The sequence below is a fragment of the Buteo buteo genome, unplaced genomic scaffold (assembly GCF_964188355.1).
Source record: "Buteo buteo unplaced genomic scaffold, bButBut1.hap1.1 HAP1_SCAFFOLD_527, whole genome shotgun sequence".
Lineage (NCBI taxonomy): Eukaryota > Metazoa > Chordata > Aves > Accipitriformes > Accipitridae > Buteo > Buteo buteo.
The window spans coordinates 1-21,615 of record NW_027439653.1 but is presented as its reverse complement, the minus strand read 5'-3'; the positions used below and the strand labels follow the sequence as shown (position 1 = coordinate 21,615).

Genomic DNA, 21,615 nt, shown 5'->3' with positions numbered 1-21,615 from the left:
CGGATAAAACTTTATCCAGGCGCGCTTCCCGCTTCTGCCCTCGCGTCGGGGGCCCTGCCGGATTTTTTTGCGGGGGGGGGGGGAATTGTGTGGAAACGATGGGATTTTGGGGTGTCCCCCCCAGCCCCAAAATTAAGAGGATTAAGGGGAAAAATGGGAAAATAAAAAAAAAAAAAAACTTACCCGGCGCGCGGCGGGCGGTCGATGAGGGAACTTTTGGGGGTGACGGGTTCGTCGTCGAAGTCGAATTCGGTGGGGAGGGGCGGTCTGGGGGGGGGCAGGAATTCTGTAAAATCGGACGGAATTTGGGGGATCGCCCTCAACCTTTGAACCCCCCCCTTATTCCCTAACCCCCCCCAAAACCGTTAATCCCCCCCAAAGCCTCTAACCTCCCCAAAAAAACTCTTAACCCCCCCTTATTCCCTAAACCCCCAACCCGAAACCCCGCTCCTTTACTCCTAGCCCCCCAAAAAACCCTAATCCCCCCAAAAAACCCTAATCTTCCCCCCAAAACCCCCTAACCCCCCCCAAAATCCTAATCTCCCCCCAAAAAAACCCTTATCTCCCCCCCAAAAGACCCTAATGCCCCCTCCAAAAAACCCTAACCCCCCAAAAAAAAACTAACCTCCCCCCAAAACTCCCTAATCCCCCAAAACCCTAATCCCCCCCAAACCTAATCTCCCCCACAAAAACCTAATCCCCCCCGCAAAAAAACCCTCATCTCCCCCCAAAAAACCCTAACGCCCCCCCAAAACCCCTAATGCCCCTCAAAAAAAACCTAATCCCCCCCAAACCCCTAACCCCCCACAAAATAACCTAATGCCCCCTCCAAAACCCCTAATGCCCCTCCAAAAAAACCTAATCCCCCCAAAAAGACCCTAATCTCCCCCCAAAAAGACCCTAATCTCCCCCAAAACCCCCTAACCCCCCTAAAAAACCCTAATCCCCCCCCAAAAACCCTATTCCCCCCAAAACCCCTAATGCCCCCTCCAAAAAAACTCCTAATCTCCCCCCAAATCATCCCTAATCCCCCCCAAACCCCCCTAAATCCCCCCCAAAACCCCTAAATCCCCCCCCCAAACCCCCTATTCCACCCCCAAACCCCTAAATCCCCCCCCCCCAACCCCCCCAGGCCCTCACTTCTCCTCCTCCTCTTCCTCGCTCTCGGGCTGCCCGGCCGACCGAGGCTCTTCCTCGCCCCCCAAAACCCCCTAACCCCCCCATAACACCCTAATCCCCCCCAAAACCCCTAATCTCCCCCAAAAACCCTAACCCCCCCCAAAACCCTAATGCCCCCTCCAAAACCCTAATGCCGCCTCCAAAACCCTAATGCCGCCTCCAAAAAACCCTAATCTCCCCCAAAACAACACCCTCACCCCCCAAAAAACCCCTAATCTCCCCCCCCAAAAACCCTAATGCCCCTCAAAAAAACCCTAATCCCCCCCAAACCCCCTAACCCCCCCAAAACCCTAATGCCCCCCCCAAACCCCTAATGCCCCCTCCAAAAAACCCTACTCCCCCCCAAAAGACCCTAATCTCCCCCCAAAAAGACCCTAACCCCCCTAAAAAACCCTAATCCCCCCAAAAAAACCCTATTCCCCCCAAAACCCCTAATGCCCCCTCCAAAAAAACTCCTAATCTCCCCCCAAAATCATCCCTAATCCCCCCAAAACCCCTAATGCCCCCCCCAAACCCTAAATCCCCCCCCAACCCCCCCAGCCTCACTTCTCCTCCTCCTCTTCCTCGCTCTCGAGCTGCCCGGCCGACCGAGGCTCTTCCTCGGCCCCCAAAACCCCCCCTAACCCCCCCCATAACACCCCTAATCCCCCCCCAAAACCCCTAATCTCCCCCCAAAAACCGCCTAATCCCCCCAAAAAACCTACTGCCCCCCAAACCCCTAAATCCCACCCAAACCCCCCTATCCCCCTCCAAAAATATCTAATCTCCCCCAAACAACCCTAACCCCCCCAAAAGTCTAATCTCCCCCAAAAGACCCCCTAACCCCCTAAAAAACCCTAATCTCCCCCAAAACACCCCTAACCCCCCAAAAAACCCTAATCTCCCCCCCAAAAAACCCCTAACCCCCCCCAAAAACCCTAATGGCCCCTCCAAAACCCCTAATGCCCCCTCCAAAAAACCCTAATCCCCCCCAAAACCCCCTAACCCCCCCCAAAAAACCCTAATGCCCCCCCCAAAACCCTAATGCCCCCTCCAAAAAACCCTAATCCCCCCAAAAACCCCTAATCTCCCCCCCAAACCCCCTAAATCCCCCCAAAAAACCCTAATCCCCCCAAAACACCCCTAAATCCCCCCCCAACCCCCCCCAGCCTCACTTCTCCTCCTCCTCTTCCTCGCTCTCGGGCTGCCCGGCCGACCGAGGCTCTTCCTCGGCCCCCCAAAACCCCCCTAACCCCCCCCATAACACCCCTAATCCCCCCCCAAAACCCCTAATCTCCCCCCAAAAACCGCCTAATCCCCCCCAAAAAACCCTACTGCCCCCCAAACCCCTAAATCCCACCCAAAACACCCCTATCCCCCTCCAAAAATATCTAATCTCCCCCAAAACACCCCTAACCCCCCCCAAAAAGTCTAATCTCCCCCCAAAAAAACCCTAATCTCCCCAAAAGACCCCCTAACCCCCCTAAAAACCCTAATCTCCCCCAAAACACCCCTAACCCCCCAAAAAACCCTAATCTCCCCCCCAAAAAAACCCTAACCCACCCAAAAACCCTAATGCCCCCTCCAAAAAACCCTAATCCCCCCCAAAATCCCCTAACCCCCCAAAAAAACCCTAATGCCCCCTCCAAAAAACCCTAATCCCCCCCAAAAACCCCCTAACCCCCCAAAAAACCCCTAATCTCCCCCCCAAAAACCCCCTAACCCCCCCCAAAAACCCTAATGGCCCCTCCAAAACCCCTAATGCCCCCTCCAAAAAACCCTAATCCCCCCCAAAACCCCCTAACCCCCCCAAAAAAAACCCTAATGCCCCCCCAAAACCCCTAATGCCCCCTCCAAAAAACCCTAATCCCCCCAAAAGACCCTAATCTCCCCCCAAAACCCCTAATCTCCCCCCCCAAACCCCCTAAATCCCCCCAAAAAACCCTAATCCCCCCCAAAACACCCCTAAATCCCCCCCAACCCCCCCAGCCTCACTTCTCCTCCTCCTCTTCCTCGCTCACGAGCTGCCCGGCCGAGCGAGGCTCTTCCTCGGCCCCCCAAAACCCCCCTAACCCCCCCCCATAACACCCCTAATCTCCCCCCAAAAACCGCCTAATCCCCCCCAAAAACCCTACTGCCCCCCCAAACCCCTAATCCCACCCAAAACACCCTATCCCCCTCCAAAAATATCTGATCTCCCCCCAAAACACCCCTAACCCCCAAAAAAGTCTAATCTCCCCCCAAAAAAACCCTAATCTCCCCCAAAAGACCCCCTAACCCCCTAAAAAACCCTAATCTCCCCCAAAAACCCCCTAACCCCCCTAAAAAACCCTAATCTCCCCCAAAACCCCCTAACCCCCCCCAAAAAAACCCTAATGCCCCCCCCAAAACCCCTAATGCCCCCTTCCAAAACCCCTAATGCCCCCTCCAAAACCCCTAATGCCCCCTCCAAAAAACCCTAATCCCCCCAAAAGACCCTAATCTCCCCCCAAAAACCCCTAATCTCCCCCCCCAAACCCCCTAAATCCCCCCAAAAACCCTAATCCCCCCCAAAACACCCCTAAATCCCCCCCCCAACCCCCCCAGCCTCACTTCTCCTCTCCTCTTCCTCGCTCTCGGGCTGCCCGGCCGAGCGAGGCTCTTCCTCGCTGTCGGGTTCGGGGGTGGGCGCCCGCCGAGGGAGGGGGACGTGGCGGAGGGGGAGGCTGCCGGCTTCGGCGATTAATTCGTAAAGGCGGCGGATGTCGGCGGGGGGCGGCAGCCACCCCTCGGGGGGTTCCCCTTCCTCGTCGCTGCAGGGCACCCCCCACTCTTCCTCTTCCTCCTCTTCTTCCTCCTCTTCTTCCTCCTCCGCCCCCGGCGTTTCCTCCGGCCGACGGTTTTCCCCTTCCGACGACGCCGGCGCCGCCGGCTCGGCGGCGTCCGCCACGGCGAGGGACTGCAGCCCCGACGTCACCTCCACCGCGCCCTCGCTCGACGACTCCATGGGCGACGGAGGGAGGGGGGCTCCGGAAACCGAACGCTTCCTGAAAAATAAAAAAAAAGCAAAGGATTCACCCCAAAATCTGCTCGGGGGGGCCACCATTTCCATCCCTACGGCCATCCCGGTGGCCACAGGGCCACCATTTCCATCCCTGAGGCCATTCCAGTGGCCACGGGGCCACCATTTCCATCCCTGAGGCCATTCCAGTGGCCACAGGGCCACCATTTCCATCCCTAAGGCCACCCTGGTGGCCACAGGGCCACCATTTCCATCCTTGAGGCCATCCCAGTGGCCACAGGGCCACCATTTCCATCTTTGAGGTGATCCCGGTGGCCACAGGGCCACCATTTCCATCCTTGAGGCCATCCCAGTGGCCACAGGGCCACCATTCCATCCTTGAGGCCATCCCAGTGGCCACCGGGCCACCATTTCCATCCCTAAGGCCATCCTGGTGGCCACAGGCCACCAGTTCCATCCCTAAGGCCATCCCAGTGGCCACAGGGCCACCATTTCCATCCCTGAGGCCATCCCAGTGGCCACAGGGCCACCATTTCCATCCCTGAGCCATTCCAGTGGCCACGGGGCCACTATTTCCATCCCTGAGTCCATCCCAGTGGCCACAGGGCCACCACTTCCATCCTTGAGGTGATCCCAGTGGCCACAGGGCCACCATTTCCATCCTTGAGGTGATCCCGGTGGCCACAGGGCCACCATTTCCATCCCTGAGGCCATCCCAGTGGCCACAGGGCCACATTTCCATGCCTAAGGCCACCCTGGTGGCCACAGGGCCACCATTTCCATCCCTGAGGCCATCCTGGTGGCCACAGGAGCTGCCATTTCCATCCCTGAGTCCATCCGGTGGCCACAGGGCCCACCATTTCCATCCCTGAGTCCATCCCGGTGGCCACAGGGCCACCATTCCATCCCTAAGGCCATTCCAGTGGCCACAGGGCCACCATTTCCATCTTTGAGGTGATCCAGTGGCCACAGGGCCACCATTTCCATCCTTGAGGTGATCCCAGTGGCCACAGGGCCACCATTTCCATCCTTGAGGTGATCCCAGTGGCCACAGGGCCACCAGTTCCATCCCTAAGGCCATTCCAGTGGCCACAGGGCCACCATTTCCATCCCTGAGGCCATCCTGGTGGCCACAGGGCCACCATTTCCATCCCTGAGGCCATTCCAGTGGCCACGGGGCCACTATTTCCATGCCTAAGGCCATCCTGGTGGCCACAGAGCTGCCATTTTAAGTCCTGAGTCCATCCCAGTGGCCACAGGGCCACCACTTCCATCCTTGAGGTGATCCCAGTGGCCACAGGGCCACCATTTCCATCCTTGAGGTGATCCCGGTGGCCACAGGGCCACCATTTCCATCCCTGAGGCCATCCCAGTGGCCACAGGGCCACCAGTTCCATGCCTAAGGCCACCCTAGTGGCCACAGGGCCACCAGTTCCATGCCTAAGGCCACCCTGGTGGCCACAGGGCCACCATTTCCATGCCTAAGGCCACCCTGGTGGCCACAGGGCCACCATTTCCATCCCTGAGTCCATCCCAGTGGCCACAGGGCCACCATTTCCATCCCTGAGTCCATCCCAGTGGCCACAGGGCCACCATTTCCATCCCTAAGGCCATTCCAGTGGCCACAGGGCCACCATTTCCATCTTTGAGGTGATCCCAGTGGCCACAGGGCCACCATTTCCATCCTTGAGGCCATCCCAGTGGCCACAGGGCCACCATTTCCATCCTTGAGGTGATCCCAGTGGCCACAGGGCCACCATTTCCATCCTTGAGGTGATCCCAGTGGCCACAGGGCCACCAGTTCCATCCCTAAGGCCATTCCAGTGGCCACAGGGCCACCATTTCCATCCCTGAGGCCATTCCAGTGGCCACAGGGCCACCATTTCCATCCCTGAGGCCATTCCAGTGGCCACAGGGCCACTATTTCCATCCCTGAGGCCATCCTGGTGGCCACAGAGCTGCCATTTTAAGTCCTGAGTCCATCCTGGTGGCCACAGGGCCACCATTTCCATCCCTACGGCCATCCTGGTGGCCACAGGGCCACCATTTCCATCCTTCGAGGCCATTCCAGTGGCCACAGGGCCACCATTTCCATCCTTCGAGGCCATTCCAGTGGCCACAGGGCCACCACTTCCATCCCTGAGTCCATCCCAGTGGCCACAGGGCCACCATTTCCATCCCTGAGGCCATCCCAGTGGCCACAGGGCCACCATTTCCATCCCTGAGGCCATCCCAGTGGCCACAGGGCCACCATTTCCATCCCTGAGGCCATCCCAGTGGCCACAGGGCCACCATTTCCATCCTTGAGGCCATCCCAGTGGCCACAGGGCCACCATTTCCATCCCTGAGGCCATCCCAGTGGCCACAGAGCTGCCATTTTAAGTCCTGAGTCCATCCCAGTGGCCACAGGGCCACCATTTCCATCCCTGAGGCCATCCCGGTGGCCACAGGGCCACCATTTTAAGTCCTGAGGCCATTCCAGTGGCCACGGGGCCACTATTTCGATCCCTGAGGCCATCCTGGTGGCCACAGAGCTGCCATTTTAAGTCCTGAGTCTATCCCAGTGGCCACAGGGCCACCATTTCCATCCCTGAGGCCATCCCAGTGGCCACAGGGCCACCATTTCCATCCCTGAGGCCATCCCAGTGGCCACAGGGCCACCATTTCCATCCCTGAGGCCATTCCAGTGGCCACGGGGCCACTATTTCCATCCCTGAGGCCACCCTGGTGGCCACAGGGCCACCATTTTAAGTCCTGAGGCTTACCGCCGCTAACGACTCTTGAAAATTAAATCACTCTCCACGATCTTTCGCTCCAAACAGAAACATCAGCTAAAGCTACTCAAACCGGGCTAACAAACTCGATGTGCAAATACAGGCTATTAGCAAAACGGCGTTGCGAAATTAATTAGTTTTGGGCTTACTACTGCTAAAAGAACGTGGGGTACGTGGGTACATCGAATTTTTAAATAATTTGTTTTGTACCCACACACCGAACGCGACAGACGATTTAAATAATCGGATACGCAAAACGAGACGTGTTCCTCAAAGCAGCAGGGAATTGAGATCAAAAGGGTTTGGCTAAACAAAATATTTCAAAACTTTGGATTTTCTCTGACTGGACGGTTAGCCGGGCTTCCGCAAAACGTTAACTGGGATCGTTATCATCGTTGTTATAATCGCCATCGCTTTTAGCGGTCTTAAACGAGCCGTGATTCAGGTGAAACCACTAAAATTCGTAGCCTCAAACAGAAAGGGGGAAACCGATAGCGTACGTCCATCCGTTTTGTGTGGTTTGTTCAAATTTTTATGGTTTTAATGTTTTGTGTTTTTTATGAAAACTCAGTTGCTACTAAATAACTAGATAAGTGAGAATCGGTACATGAACGTTATGGTTGAAATAACACAAAAAGAGTAACCGGGGACATAATTACAAAAGCGTAGTCAAGCGATTAACTAGTAATTATCCACAAGTTTTGCAGTTCTTTGCTCTTACGCCCAGACGTTGCCGTACGCCGGGCGAGAACAACGCCGAAACCGCCCCCGCGTGACTGAAACTGCGTTAAGCTTCGCCATCAAAGAACGAGGACGAGAAGAAAGAGTTCGAGGACAGCCAGAAAGAACGCCGAACGGCTCGGCGGTCGCAAAAGCAGCCCTTCGACTCAAAGGGATCCTTCGTTGCAGCACTGCGGTAATCGGCGACGATCGTTTTTATGGATATTGATACAGAGAACGAACTGCTCGTTGCTTAATGATTGTTTTTTCTGTAACTTTACATACCCGGGACTGGTGTTTGTCAAGGATGAAGCGTGTCAGAGACTGCTACTTGGGAGTGATGAGCAAGAAGGAACCACGAGCGATGGCAAAACTTAATTAAATGTTTGACGAATTTACGATCCCGTCGAGAGGCCTTGCTTGAATCGATAGGGCCAGAAAAGAGAAAAACTCCTGCTTTTGTTCTCGTCCTTGTAGATAATTTAGCTTAAACTAACCATATGGTTTTACACCACTAACGAGAACTTAGATAATAAGAGCACTAACGAGCACTGATGTATCAAAACAACAAAAGACCATACTGCACAGAATCACCTGAGGAGGGTCAAATAGCGGACAAGCGAGGAAGACTACGGAAGACCACCAGAGGACTCCTGAAGACCACCAGAGACCTTCAATGCACCTGCGTAAAGGACATTTGCATATGCTAATAGTTTCCCGGAAAACTAATGAATAACATTTCTCGGAAATCTAGTGAATACGTATGTAGAACACGTACTTAACCTGCACGATTAGACCCGACGGCGCGCACCAGAGGTGGAGCGACCCCCCGTGCATCCAGCGCTGCCAATCAAGAACACCTACTTAATAGTTAATCAAACTACCGAGTTAATTTCTCTGAATCAATCGTAGCCTGATTACTCATTCTACATAAGGTGTTGTTAGCGCTAAAGGTGCGGCACGCGCGCCAGGCGGAGCGATCCCCAGCGCTGCAATAAAAGAACCCCCGATTTTTAAAACTCCCAAACGAGTCTTGGAGAGTTTTTTCCCACCGGTTTTCCGGCATTGCCATCGCCAGGGAACCAAGTCGTTCCCTGACGTCGCGTAATTCGTGTTGAATTAAAAGAAGACAATAAGGCTTACATCCCCATCGGGAAGGGGGAAGGGACAGATTGAGATTTAGCAGATGCCTGGTGTAAATAACGAGGCTCGCTTAAATATTGCGTAAAGGTCACGGGGAAAAGGGCGACGGCTATAACTTACCAGATAAGGGGGGAAAACGGCCATCATTTACCAGATAAGGGGGAGAAGGACAATGGCAATAATTTCCCAGATAAGGGGATTAACTCTGCCAAGACCGCACTTCTCCACAGCAAAAGACATTCCCCATCAGAAGACACTCACCCTCGAGAAGATCGACCGAATCTGCTCAGTAACAAATCGACACGAGCGAAGGAAGAGGAAGCGGGACAAGGCGGAGACTTACAAGAAAGAGGTGCACAAACTGTATAAAAGGTGCGTAACTGCATGAAAACTGCGTAACTGTGTAAACTGTATAAAAACTGCATAACTGTATGAAAACTGCATAACTGTATAAACTGTATAAAAACTGCATAACTGTATAAACTGTAAGAAAACTGCATAACTGTATAAACTGTATGAAAACTGCATAACTATAAAAACTGCATAACTGTATAAACTGTATGAAAACTGCATAACCGTGTAAACTGTATAAAAACTGCATAACCGTGTAAACTGTATAAAAACTGCATAACTGTATAAACTGTATAAAAACTGCATAACTGTATAAAAACTGCATAACTGTATAAAAACTGTATAACTGTGTAAACTGTATGAAAACTGCATAACTGTATAAACTGTATAAAAACTGCATAACTGTATAAAAACTGCATAACTGTATGAAAACTGCATAACTGTGTAAACTGTATAAAAACTGCATAACTGTATAAACTGTATAAAAACTGCATAACTGTGTAAACTGTAGAAAAACTGCATAACTGTGTAAACTGTAGAAAAACTGCATAACTGTGTAAACTGTAGAAAAACTGCATAACTGTGTAAACTGTAGAAAAACTGGATAACTGTATAAAAACTGCATAACTGTGTAAACAGTATAGAAACTGCATAACTGTGTAAACTGTATAAAAACTGCATAACTGTATAAAAACTGCATAACTGTATAAACTGTATGAAAACTGCATAACCGTGTAAACTGTATAAAAACTGCATAACTGTATAAAAACTGCATAACTGTATAAACTGTATAAAACCTGCATAACTGTGTAAAGTGTATAAAAACTGCATAACTGTATGAAAACTGCATAACTGTGTAAAGTGTATAAAAACTGCATAACTGTATAAACTGTATAAAACCTGTATAAACTGTATAAAACCTGTATAAACTGTATAAAACCTGTACAAACTGTATATAACCGTAACTATAACAGGAAGTCGCGCGTCTTGGTAGAGCAGAAGCTCCCGGCGCGCCCAGCGCTGTTTGCTCACCTTTATTCATTGAATAAATTGTTAATTTTCCTGTTTGGGACTAAATTCATTTATAACAGGCGCCAATCCCGAAACCCTGAGGTAAATCCCTCCCCCCCCCCCCAAACCCCAGGGCCGCCATCTTGGTCCCTGAGGGAACCCCACACCCCACCGCCGCCATTTTGAGACCTCAGGTAAACCCCCCCCCACCCCATAAACCCCCCCCCCCCAGCCCCAAAACCGCCACGGGGAACACGAGTGGGGTCCCTACGCCCTCCCCACGCCCCCCCCCCCGCAACACTCACCCGCTCCGGGCTCCCTCAGAACGGGCGGAGAAGGAGAACGAAGCCTCCTTCACGTCCCGGCCGCCATTTTGTGAGACTTCCCGCCTTTTTTGGGGGGGAGGGGGTTCCGCCTTTGCGCGACGGCGCATGCGCGGAGCCCGCCCCCCCGGAATTCCCGCCGCCCACTGCGCATGCGCAGAACCGAGGGGTTCATCCCCTCCCGCTGCCAGGCGCGCATGGGCGGAGCCAGGCGCAGGCTCCGCCCCCCTCCCGCCTCGGGTGGGCGGGGTTGCGCGCCGGGCCCCGCCCCCCTCCTCCTCCCAGCCGGCGCATGCGCAGAAGGCGGAGACTTTTTTTTTTCTTAAAGGGGCCGCCGTTTATTCACTTTTTTGTTTGTTTTTTTTTAATTATTGCTCCGGAAATCAAAGCGAACGGACCCAAAATTGAAGAGGAGGAAGGGGGGGTGGGGTGTGTGGGAGAGGCAAGGTGAGGCCCCGCCCCTTCTGCTGAAAGGGGCGGGGTCTCCCTTCAAGGGGACGCGTGTGCCCCTTTCCGGCAAAGGGAGCAATAAATTAGTGTTTGAATCAATAAATTAATTAGCCAGGGGTGGGGAGAAGCTCGTAGTGAAGCAAGTGGGGGGTCTGCGGGGGTGGGGGTTGTTTTACCACCTTCCCCCCCCCAAAAAATTTGGGGGTCCCGCCCCCCCCCGAACCCCTGGGAGGGGGGGAGAGGGGGCAGGGGGGGCTTCAGATGGAGACTTCGTACTCCCTGGTGTCCTGGGGGGGGAAGGGGGGTCAGACCACCCAGAAGGGGGGTGAGACCACCCAGAAGGGGGGGTTAGACCACCCAAAAGGGGGGTCAAACCATCCAGAAAAGGGTCAAACCACCCAAAAGAGGGGTCAGACCACCCAGAAGGGGGGTGAGACCACCCAAAAGGGGGGTAAGACCACCCAGAAAAGGGTCAGACCACCCAAAAAGGGGGTCGGACCACCCAGAATGGGGGTGAGACCACCCAAAAGTGGGGTGAGACCACCCAAAAGGGGGGTGAGACCACCCAGAAAAGGTTCAGACCACCCAGAACGGGGGTCAGACCACCCAAAAGTGGGGTGAGACCACCCAGAAAAGGGTCAGACCACCCAGAACGGGGGTGAGACCACCCAAAAGTGGGGTCAGACCACCCAAAAGGGGGGTGAGACCACCCAGAAAAGGGTCAGACCATCCAAAAGGGGGGGGAGACCACGCAAAAGAGGGGTCAGACCACCCAGAAGGGGGATGCGACCAGCCAGAATGTGGGTCAGACCACCCAAAAGGGGGGTCAGACCACCCAGAAAAGGGTCAGACCACCCAGAACGGGGGGGTCAGACCCTCACCATGGTTTGGGGGGGTTTGGGGGGGGGGGTGTGTCTGCGTGCGCTCACCCCAGCCTCGTAGAGGGGGTTGTTGAAGTCGCTCTCCACCGTGATGGGGCTGTAGCTGTGGGAGCTGGAGAAGGAGAAGCCGAACAGGGACTTGCCCTGAAACCTGGGGCAGAGACGGAGGAGGGGGGGGGAGGGGGGATTGAGACACCCCCCCCCCTCCCCAAAATTACAGCGCGGTCCCTTTAAAAACCACCCTGCCCCTTTAAAGGAGCGGTGGGCCCCACCTTGTTGCCGCTTTAAGAAGCGAAGGGACTCATGTGGCGTTGCCGCTTTAAGAAGTGGACCCCCACCACAACCACCCTGGTGCCGCTTTAAGAAGCGAAGGGACTCATGTGGCGTTGCCGCTTTAAGAAGTGGACCCCACCACCACCACCCTGTCGCCGCTTTAAGAAGCGACGGGGGGATCCCCGTGGCGTTGCCGCTTTAAGGAGCGGACCCCACCCCGTCGCCGCTTTAAGGGAAGGGCCCCATGTGGCGTTGCCGCTTTAAGAAACGGTGGGCCCCCCCCCCTAACGCTGTTGCCGCTTTAAGGGAAGCGCGGAGCCCCGCGCATGCGCGGCTGCCAGCCCGGCAGTCCCGCCCCCCCCGGCCCCGTCCCTGCGCGCTGATTGGCTCACTTGGTGTAATAGACGTAGACGCCGCCAATCAGGAGGAGGACGAGGAGGAGGGGGAGGAGCGTGGCCAGGGCGATGCTGCCGCCCTCCAGCTGCCGGCCGGGGTCCGCCCTCTGCGTCACTGAGCGACCAATCAGGGAGCGGCAGGAGGGGGTGGGACATCAGGGGAGGCCACGCCCACGGCGCCCCGGGTGTTTGGTCACGTGGGGACGGGCCCGAGCCCTGGCCCCGCCCCCAAACCCCCAGGGTCCCGCCCCCAACCCCTAGGGCCCCGCCCCAAATGCCTTATAGCCCCGCCCCAACCCCCAAAGCCCCGCCCCAAAACAACAAAACCACGCCCCCCAACCTCCAAAACCCTATGACCCCGCCCCCAACCCCACAAAGCCCCGCCCCAAAACCCTATGACCCCGCCCCAAACCCCCAAAGCCCCGCCCCAACTCCAAAGCCCCGCCCCAACCTCCAAAATCCCACCCCCAACCCCCTATGGCCCCACCCCAACCTCCAAAACCCCTATGACCCCGCCCCCAACCCCTCAAAGCCCCGCCCCAAAGCCCAAAAGCCCCGCCCCAACCCCAAAGCCCCGCCCCAACCCCACAAAACCCCGCCCCCTACCCTCTATGGCCACGCCCCAACCTCCAAAACCCCATGACCCCACCCCCAACCCCCAAAGCCCCACCCCCAAACCCCATGGCCCTGCCCCCACACCCCAAAGCCCTGCCCCAACCCCAAGGCCACGCCCCCAACCCCCCAAAGCCCCACCCCAAGCCCCACTGGCCCCGCCCCCCAACCCCGCCCCGCCTCACCCTCCAGCCGTCGCTCGTCCAGGTACTCGGGGTCGGCCACTGCGGGCGGAGAACGGCAACGAGGGGCGTGGTCACGATGACGATGATAACGATGATGATGATGATGACAATGATGATGACAACGATGATGACGATGATGACAATGACGATGACGACGATGACGATGACAACGACGACGATGACGATGATGACAATTATGATGACAATGAGGATGACGATGACGATGACAACGATGACGATGACGATGGAGAACGTCAACGTGGGCCACAACGGAGACGACAACGACGAAGAACGTTGACGAGGATGATGATGGTGGCGACCACCAACGTTGGCCGATGGCGACAGAGGAGCTCAGCGCGGCGCATGATGGGGAGGAAGATGGCGGGGGAGAACATCACCTTCGTCCACCATGATGATGATGATGATGATGGTGAAGACCATCGACTTGGTCCATGATGAGAATGGTCAAGAACATCAACGTGGGCGCGACGGGGAAGAAAACAATGATGAAGAACATCAACGTGGTCTATTATAACGATGATGAAGACAGTAGAGAATGTCAATATGGCTGATGACGATGATGACGATGATGACGATGATGATGACGGTGGTGAAGACCATCAACTTGGTCCATGATGAGAATGGTCAAGAACATCAACGTGGGCGCGACGGGGAAGAAAACGATGACGAAGAACATCAACGTGATGTACCATAACGGTGATGATGATGGTGGAGAACGTCAACGTGGTTGATGACAATGATGATGATGATGATGATGGTGAAGACCATCAACTTGGTCCATGATGAGAATGGTCAAGAACATCAACGTGGGTGCGATGGGGAAGAAAACGATGATGAACATCAACGTGGTCTATTATAACGATGATGAAGACAGCAGAGAATGTCAATATGGCTGATGACGATGATGATGATGACGATGATGATGACGATGGTGAAGACCATCGACTTGGTCCATGATGAGAATGGTCAAGAACATCAACGTGGGCGCGACGGGGAAGAAAACGATGACGAAGAACATCAACGTGGTCTATTATAACGATGATGAAGATAGTGGAGAACGTCAACATGGCTGATGACGATGATGATGATGACGATGATGATGACGATGGTGAAGACCATCGACTTGGTCCATGATGAGAATGGTCAAGAACATCAACGTGGGCGCGACGGGGAAGAAAACGATGACGAAGAACATCAACGTGATGTACCATAACGATGATGAAGATAGTGGAGAACGTCAACGTGGTTGACAACGATGATGATGATGATGATGATGATGGTGAAGACCATCGACTTGGTCCATGATGAGAACGGTCAAGAACATCAACGTGGGTGCGACAGGGAAGAAAACGATGATGAAGAACATCAACATGGTGTATTATAATGATGATGAAGATAGTAGAGAATGTCAATATGGCTGATGATGATGATGATGACGATGACGATGATGATGACGATGGTGAAGACCATCGACTTGGTCCATGATGAGAATGGTCAAGAACATCAACGTGGGCGCGACGGGGAAGAAAACGATGACGAAGAACATCAACGTGATGTACCATAACGATGATGAAGATAGTGGAGAACGTCAACATGGTTGATGATGATGATGATGATGATGACGACCATTGACTTGGTCCATGATGAGAATGGTCAAGAACATCAACGTGGGCGTGATGGGGAAGATGGTGATGAAGAACATCAATGTGGTGTACGATAACGATGATGATGATGATGATGATGGTGAAGACCATCGACTTGGTCCATGATGAGAATGGTCAAGAACATCAACGTGGGCGCGACGGGGAAGAAAACGATGATGAAGAACATCAACGTGGTCTATTATAATGATGATGAAGATAGTGGAGAATGTCAACATGGTTGATGACGATGACGATGATGATGATGATGGTGAAGACCATCAACTTGGTCCATGATGAGAATGGTCAAGAACATCAACGTGGGCGCGACGGGGAAGAAAACGATGACGAAGAACATCAACGTGATGTACCATAACGATGATGAAGATAGTGGAGAACGTCAACGTGGTTGACGACGATGACGATGACGATGAAGAAGAACACGATGGTGATGAAAACGACGACGATGAAGAAGAACGCGGCCGCCGCCGCGGCACGCCCGGTACCGCCCGCCGCCACGACCCAACGTCAACGTTCTCCCACCGCCTCCTCCGAAGACCCCCCCGGGGGGGCGTGGCGGGCGCGGGCGGGGCCTCACCTTTGCAGAGCGGCGGTTGGCTGGTCCAACGGGAGGGGTGGCCGGGCAGGCAGGTGACGGTGACCTCGCCCAAGAGCTCGTAACCTTCGTAGCAGAAGAAGCGAAGGGATTCGCCGGCCTGGTAGTGGTGCTTGTAGAGGGTTTGGTAGCCGTTGGCCGGCACGCCCGGGTTCAGGCAGGGCTCGTACTTCACTGGGGGGAGGGGCGGGGTCAGGGCGGGACCCCCAAATTTGACGGGGGGGACCCCGAAATGTCCCCCACCCCCCCGGAGGGCCAGGAGGCCGAAAGACGGCGGTGGGAGACGCGGGAAGGGCGGAAAGTCCGAATTCCGGAATTCCGAAACTCAACGGTGGGATCCCAAAACGAGGCGGTGGGACAGCCGGAACTCCAAAAATTCATCCCAGGACCCCAAAATCCAAGGCGGGACCCCCAAAATCCAACCCGGGACCCCCAAAAGATGGTGGTGGGACCTCCAGAACCCCAACACTCCACCCTGGGACCCCAAACCAAGGTGATGGGACATCCGGAACCCCAAAAATTCATCCCGGGACCCCAAAATCTAACGCGGGACCCCCAAAATCCAAGGCAGGACCCCCAAAATCCAACACGGGACCCCCAAAATCCAACGCGGGACCCCCAAGAGATGGTGGTGGGACCTCCAGAACCCCAACACTCCACCCTGGGACCCCAAACCAAGGGGATGGGACATCCGGAACCCCAAAAATTCATCCCGGGACCCCAAAATCCAACCCAGGACCCCCAAAATCCAACCCGGGACCCCCAAAATCCAACGCGGGACCCCCAAAAGATGGTGGTGGGACCTCCAGAACCCCAACACTCCACCCTGGGACCCCAAACCAAGGGGATGGGACATCCGGAACCCCAAAAATTCATCCCGGGACCCCAAAATCCAACCCAGGACCCCCAAAATCCAACCCGGGACCCCCAAAATCCAACCCGGGACCCCCAAAAGATGGTGGTGGGACCTCCAGAACCCCAACACTCCACCCTGGGACCCCAAACCAAGGTGATGGGACATCCGGAACCCCAAAAATTCATCCCGGGACCCCAAAATCTAACGCGGGACCCCCAAAATCCAAGGCAGGACCCCCAAAATCCAACACGGGACCCCCAAAATCCAACGCGGGACCCCCAAGAGATGGTGGTGGGACCTCCAGAACCCCAACACTCCACCCTGGGACCCCAAACCAAGGGGATGGGACATCCGGAACCCCAAAAATTCATCCCGGGACCCCAAAATCCAACCCAGGACCCCCAAAATCCAACCCGGGACCCCCAAAATCCAACGCGGGACCCCCAAAAGATGGTGGTGGGACCTCCAGAACCCCAACACTCCACCCTGGGACCCCAAACCAAGGGGATGGGACATCCGGAACCCCAAAAATTCATCCCGGGACCCCAAAATCCAACCCAGGACCCCCAAAATCCAACCCGGGACCCCCAAAATCCAACCCGGGACCCCCAAAAGATGGTGGTGGGACCTCCAGAACCCCAACACTCCACCCTGGGACCCCAAACCAAGGTGATGGGACATCCGGAACCCCAAAAATTCATCCCGGGACCCCAAAATCTAACGTGGGACCCCCAAAATCCAACCCAGGACCCCCAAAAGATGGTGGTGGGACCTCCAGAACCTCAAAACTCCAACCCGGGACGCCCAAAATCCAACTTGGGACCCCGAAACAAGGTGGTGGAACCTCCAGAATGTCAAAATTCCATCCTGGGACCCCTAAAATCCAACTTGGGACCCCAAAAGAAGGTGATGGGACCTCCAGAACCCCATAACTTCATCTTGGGACCCCCAAAATCCAACTTGGGCCCCCAAAAGATGGTGGTGGGACCTCCAGAACCTCAAAACTCCACTCGGGGACCCCAAAACTCAATGTTGGGACCCCAAAACAAGCTGATGTGAGCTCCAGAACCCGATAACTTCATTCTGGGACCCCAAAACTCAACCTTGAGACCCCCAAATTCCACCCTGGGACCCCAAAAGATGGTGGTGGGACCTCCAGAACCTCAAAACTCCACCTTGGGACCCCAAAACTCAACGTTGGGACCCCAAAACAAGCTGATGTGACCTCCAGAACCCCATAACTTCATCCTGGGACCCCCAAACTCCACCCTGGGACCCCCAAACTCCACCCTGGGACCCCAAAAGATGGTGGTGGGACCTCCAGAACCTCAAAACTCCGCCTTGGGACCCCAAAACTCAACGTTTGGACCCCAAAACAAGCTGATGTGACCTCCAGAACCCCATAACTTCATCCTGGGACCCCAAAACTCCATCTTGGGAACCCAAAGCTCCACCCTGGGACCCCCAAATTCCACCCTGGGACCCCAAAACATGGTGGTGGGACCTCCAGAACCTCAAAACTCCACCTTGGGACCCCAAAACTCAACGTTGGGACCCCAAAACAAGCTGATGTGAGCTCCACAACCCCATAACTTCATCCTGGGACCCCAAAACTCAACCTTGGGACCCCCAAATTCCACCCTGGGACCCCGAAACATGGTGGTGGGACCTCCAGAACCTCAAAACTCCACCTTGGGACCCCAAAACTCAACGTTTGGACCCCAAAACAAGCTGATGTGACCTCTGGAACCCCATAACTCTATCCTGGGACCCCAAAACTCAACCCTGAGACCCCAAAACTCAACCCTGGGACCCCCAAACTCCACCCTGGGACCCCAAAAGATGGTGGTGGAACCTCCAGAACCTCAAAACTCCGCCTTGGGACCCCAAAACTCAACGTTTGGACCCCAAACCAAGGTGATGTGACCTCCAGAACCCCATAACTTCATCCTGGGACCCCAAAAGTCCACCCCCGGGACCCCCAAATTCCAACCCGGGACCCCCAAAAGATGGTGGTGGAACCTCCAGAACCTCAAAACTCTGCCTCGGGACCCCAAAACTCAACATTGGGCCCCCAAACCAAGGTGATGTGACCTCCAGAACCCCATAACTTCATCCTGGGACCCCAAAACTCAACCCTGGGACCCCCAAAATCCAACTTGGGACCCCCAAAAGATGGTGGTGGAACCTCCAGAACCTCAACCGCCTTGGGACCCCAAAACTCAACGTTGGGCCCCAAAACAAGGTGACGGGACCTCCGGAACCCCATAACTTCATCCTGGGACCACAAAAGTCCACCCCAGGATCCCCAAATTCCACCCTGGGACCCCGAAACATGGTGGTGGGACCTCCAGAACCTCAAAACTCCGCCTCGGGACCCCAAAACTCAACGTTGGGACCCCAAAACAAGCTGATGTGACCTCCAGAACCCCATAACTTCATCCTGGGACCCCAAAAGTCCACGCCGGGACCCCCAAATTCCAACCCGGGACCCCCAAAAGATGGTGGTGGAACCTCCAGAACCTCAAAACTCCGCCTCGGGACCCCAAAACTCAACGTTTGGACCCCAAACCAAGGTGACGGGACCTCCGGAACCCCCGAAGCCCTCCACTCACGGACGCATTTGGGGGGCCGGTCGCTCCATTTGGGGGGTCCGGCGTGGCGGGCGTGGCAGGTGAGGGCGGGGCTCCCCTCCAATAGGAAGCCTTGGCGGCAGGAGTACCGCACCCGGCTGCCCACCGGGAAGCGGGGGTCCGCCACGTTGCGTTGCCCGTTGCTCACCTCCCCCGGGTCCGGGCACCGCAGGACTGGGAAAGGTTTTTTTGGGGGGGGGGGTCAGGGTGGGGATGGACCCCCCCCTTGGGGGTTTGGGGGGGGGTGGGGGGGATTTGGGGGGGTTTTGGGGGTTTGGGGGGATTTGGGGGGGGTCTTGGGGGGTCTTGGGGGTTTTGGGGGGTTTGGGGGGATTTGGGGGGGTTTTGGGGGGGGTTGGGGGGTTTGGGGGGGTCTTGGGGGTTTGGGGGATTTGGGGGGTTATGGGGGGGTCTTGGGGGGTTTAGGGGGGTTTGGGGGGTATTTGGGGGGTTTTGGGGGGGTTTGGGGGGGGATTTGGGGGGTCTTGGGGGGTCTTGGGGTTTTGGGGGGGTTTGGGGGGGATTTGGGGGGTCTTGGGAGGGTCTTGGGGGTTTGGGGGGGTTTGGGGGGGATTTGGGGGGGATTGGGGGGGATTGGGGGGGTCTTGGGGGGGTCTTGGGGGTTTTGGGGGGGGTTGGGGGGATTTGGGGGGCTTTGGGGGGTCTTGGGGGGCTTTGGGGGGGATTTGGGGGGTTACGGGGGGGTCTTGAGGGGTTCTTGAGAGTTCTTGGGGGGGTTGGGGGGATTTGGGGGCTTCTTGGGGGGGTTTGGGGGGATGGGGGGATTTGGGGGGTTTGGGGGGTTTTGGGGGGGATTTGGGGGGGTCTTGGGGTTTTGGGGGGTTTGGGGGGGATTTGGGGGGTTTTGGGGGGTTTGGGGGGTCTTGGGGCCTTTGGGGGGGTTTGGGGGGGTCTTGGGGGTTTGGGGGTTTGGGGGGGTTTTGGGGGGGATTTGGGGGGGTCTTGGGGTTTGGGGGGGTTTTGGGGGGTCTTGGGCCTTTGGGGGGATTTGGGGGGGGTTTGGGGGGTCTTGGGGGGTTTGGGGGGATTTGGGGGGTTTTGGGGGGGTCTTGGGGGGTTCTTGGGGGGTTGGGGGGGATTGGGGGGTTCTTGGGGGGGTCTTGGGGATTTTGGGGGGGATTTGGGGGGGTCTTGGGGGGGTGTTGGGGGTCCTGGGGGGGTTGGGGGTTTTGGGGGGGGTTGGGGGGATTTGGGGTGGCTCCAGGGGGGGTCTTGGGTTTTGCAGGGGTTCTTGGGGGGGTTTGGGGAAGATTTCGAGGGTTTTGGGGGGCTTTTGGGGTTTTTGGGGGGGGCTACAGGGAACTGGGGAGGGTTGGGGGGGCTGTGGGAGGGATTTGGGGGGTTGGGGGGGGGCTCTTGGGGGTGTGTGTGTGGGGGGGGGCTGCATGGAAGTGGCGGGGGTTTGGGGGGTCCTGGGGGGGGGGGGGTCTGGGGGGGGGTTTGAGGGGGTGTCTTGAAGAGTTGGGGGGGGGCTGTATATAAGTGGGGGGGGGGGGTCTCCACACCAATGGGGGGGGGTCTGTATATTGGGGGGGGGGTCTCCACACCACGGGGGGGGGGGCTTTCCCCCCCAATCCTTTCCGGCCGGGCCCATGGCTTTGGGGCCACTTCGGGTGGGTGAATGGTGGGTGGGTGGGCTACCACCCCCCCCGTGCCCCCCCCCAAAATTAATTCTCTCACCTTTTTGGCAGGCGGGGGGGGGCGCGCTCCAGCTGAGGTCCCACTGGCAGGTGAGGAGGTCGGAGCCCCGGAGCCGGTAGCCGGGCCGGCACTGGAAGGTGACCACCGTCCCGCGGAGCGGGAGGGCGCGAAGCCGAGCGGCGCGAGAACGGGACCCCCGCACTTCGGGGCACGTGTCGTTCCGGGGCACCGCTGCGGGGGGGGGGGGGACATGGGGGAAATGGGGGGGGGGGAAGGGAACCCCCCCCCGGCACCCGTAGACCCCCATTATACCCCAAGACCCCCCAGAGCACCCATAGACCCCCCATGGCACCCATAGACCCCCCATGGCACCCATAGACCCCCATTATACCCCAAGACCCCCCCCAGCACCCATAGACCCCCCATGGCACCCCCAGACCCCCCCAGCACCCATAGACCCCCCCATCGTGCCCAAACACCCCCCCAGCACCCACAGACTCCCCATTGTGCCCCCAGACCCCCCCACAGCACCCACAAACCCCCCCAAACGCCCCCAACCCCCCCCAGAACACCCAGAAACCCCCCCAAAAATCCCCCCAAAAACCCACAACAACCCCCCAGCACCCATAAACCCCCCAAAATCCCCCCCAAACCCCCCCCAGCACCCATAAACCCCCCCCAAACCCCCCCAAACCCCCCAGAGCACCCATAACCCCCCCAAAACCCCCCCAATAACCCCCCCAGCACCCATAAACCCCCCAAATCCCCCCAATAACCCCCCCAGAGCACCCATAACCCCCCAAAAAACCCACAACAACCCCCCCAGCACCCATAAACCCCCCCCAAAACCCCCGCCAATAACCCCCCCAGCACCATAAACCCCCCCAAATCCCCCCAAGACCCCCCCAGA

The 21,615-nt window shown here is 56.5% G+C and overlaps 3 protein-coding genes and 1 long non-coding RNA gene across 5 annotated transcripts; 1 reads left to right on the top strand and 3 right to left on the bottom strand.

Moving 5' to 3' along the window:
* Positions 1-88: 88 nt before the first annotated feature.
* On the bottom strand, positions 89-10,615 carry LOC142028511 (PAXIP1-associated glutamate-rich protein 1-like). Of its 2 annotated transcripts, none has more exons than XM_075022333.1 (4): positions 10,464-10,615; positions 3,774-4,184; positions 3,154-3,177; positions 89-267 (listed from the first exon to the last, which is right to left on the bottom strand). In XM_075022333.1, exons 1-4 carry the CDS (start codon positions 10,589-10,591, stop codon positions 180-182), a joined length of 651 nt encoding a protein of 216 aa, XP_074878434.1. In that variant the 5' UTR covers positions 10,592-10,615; the 3' UTR covers positions 89-179. The 2 variants fall into 2 exon arrangements, with proteins under 2 accessions (XP_074878434.1, XP_074878433.1); XM_075022332.1 differs by lacking the exon at positions 3,154-3,177 and adding an exon at positions 1,726-1,752 and having other exon boundaries at positions 3,777-4,184.
* LOC142028513 (uncharacterized) lies at positions 8,247-9,760 on the bottom strand. Its single transcript, XR_012649617.1, has 4 exons — positions 9,401-9,760; positions 9,058-9,262; positions 8,432-8,496; positions 8,247-8,335 (listed from the first exon to the last, which is right to left on the bottom strand). It is a non-coding gene; the product is annotated as an uncharacterized LOC142028513 (long non-coding RNA).
* Positions 10,616-10,899: 284 nt separating the features above from the next.
* LOC142028515 (seizure protein 6 homolog) lies at positions 10,900-20,936 on the bottom strand (the record flags this gene model as incomplete). Its single annotated transcript, XM_075022335.1, has 7 exons — positions 10,900-11,218; positions 11,861-11,963; positions 12,478-12,595; positions 13,278-13,316; positions 15,537-15,728; positions 19,026-19,217; positions 20,745-20,936. Coding segments are annotated over 7 exons (866 nt in total), but the record flags the coding sequence as incomplete, so codon positions are not given.
* LOC142028514 (uncharacterized) lies at positions 15,777-17,135 on the top strand (the record flags this gene model as incomplete). Its single annotated transcript, XM_075022334.1, has 1 exon — positions 15,777-17,135. A coding segment is annotated over one exon (1,359 nt), but the record flags the coding sequence as incomplete, so codon positions are not given.
* Positions 20,937-21,615: the final 679 nt, after the last annotated feature.

Coding starts and splice junctions, on each gene's coding strand:
- LOC142028511 (XM_075022333.1), bottom strand. CDS start 10,591: ATGCGCCGTCGCGCAAAGGCGGAACCCCCTCCCCCCCAAAAAAGGCGG. Junction 3,178..3,773: donor CGCTCGGCCGGGCAGCCCGA/GAGCGAGGAAGA, acceptor CGGGCAGCTCGT/GAGCGAGGAAGAGGAGGAGG. Junction 268..3,153: donor GAGGAAGAGGAGGAGGAGAA/GTGAGGCTGGGG, acceptor GCCCCCCCCCAG/ACCGCCCCTCCCCACCGAAT.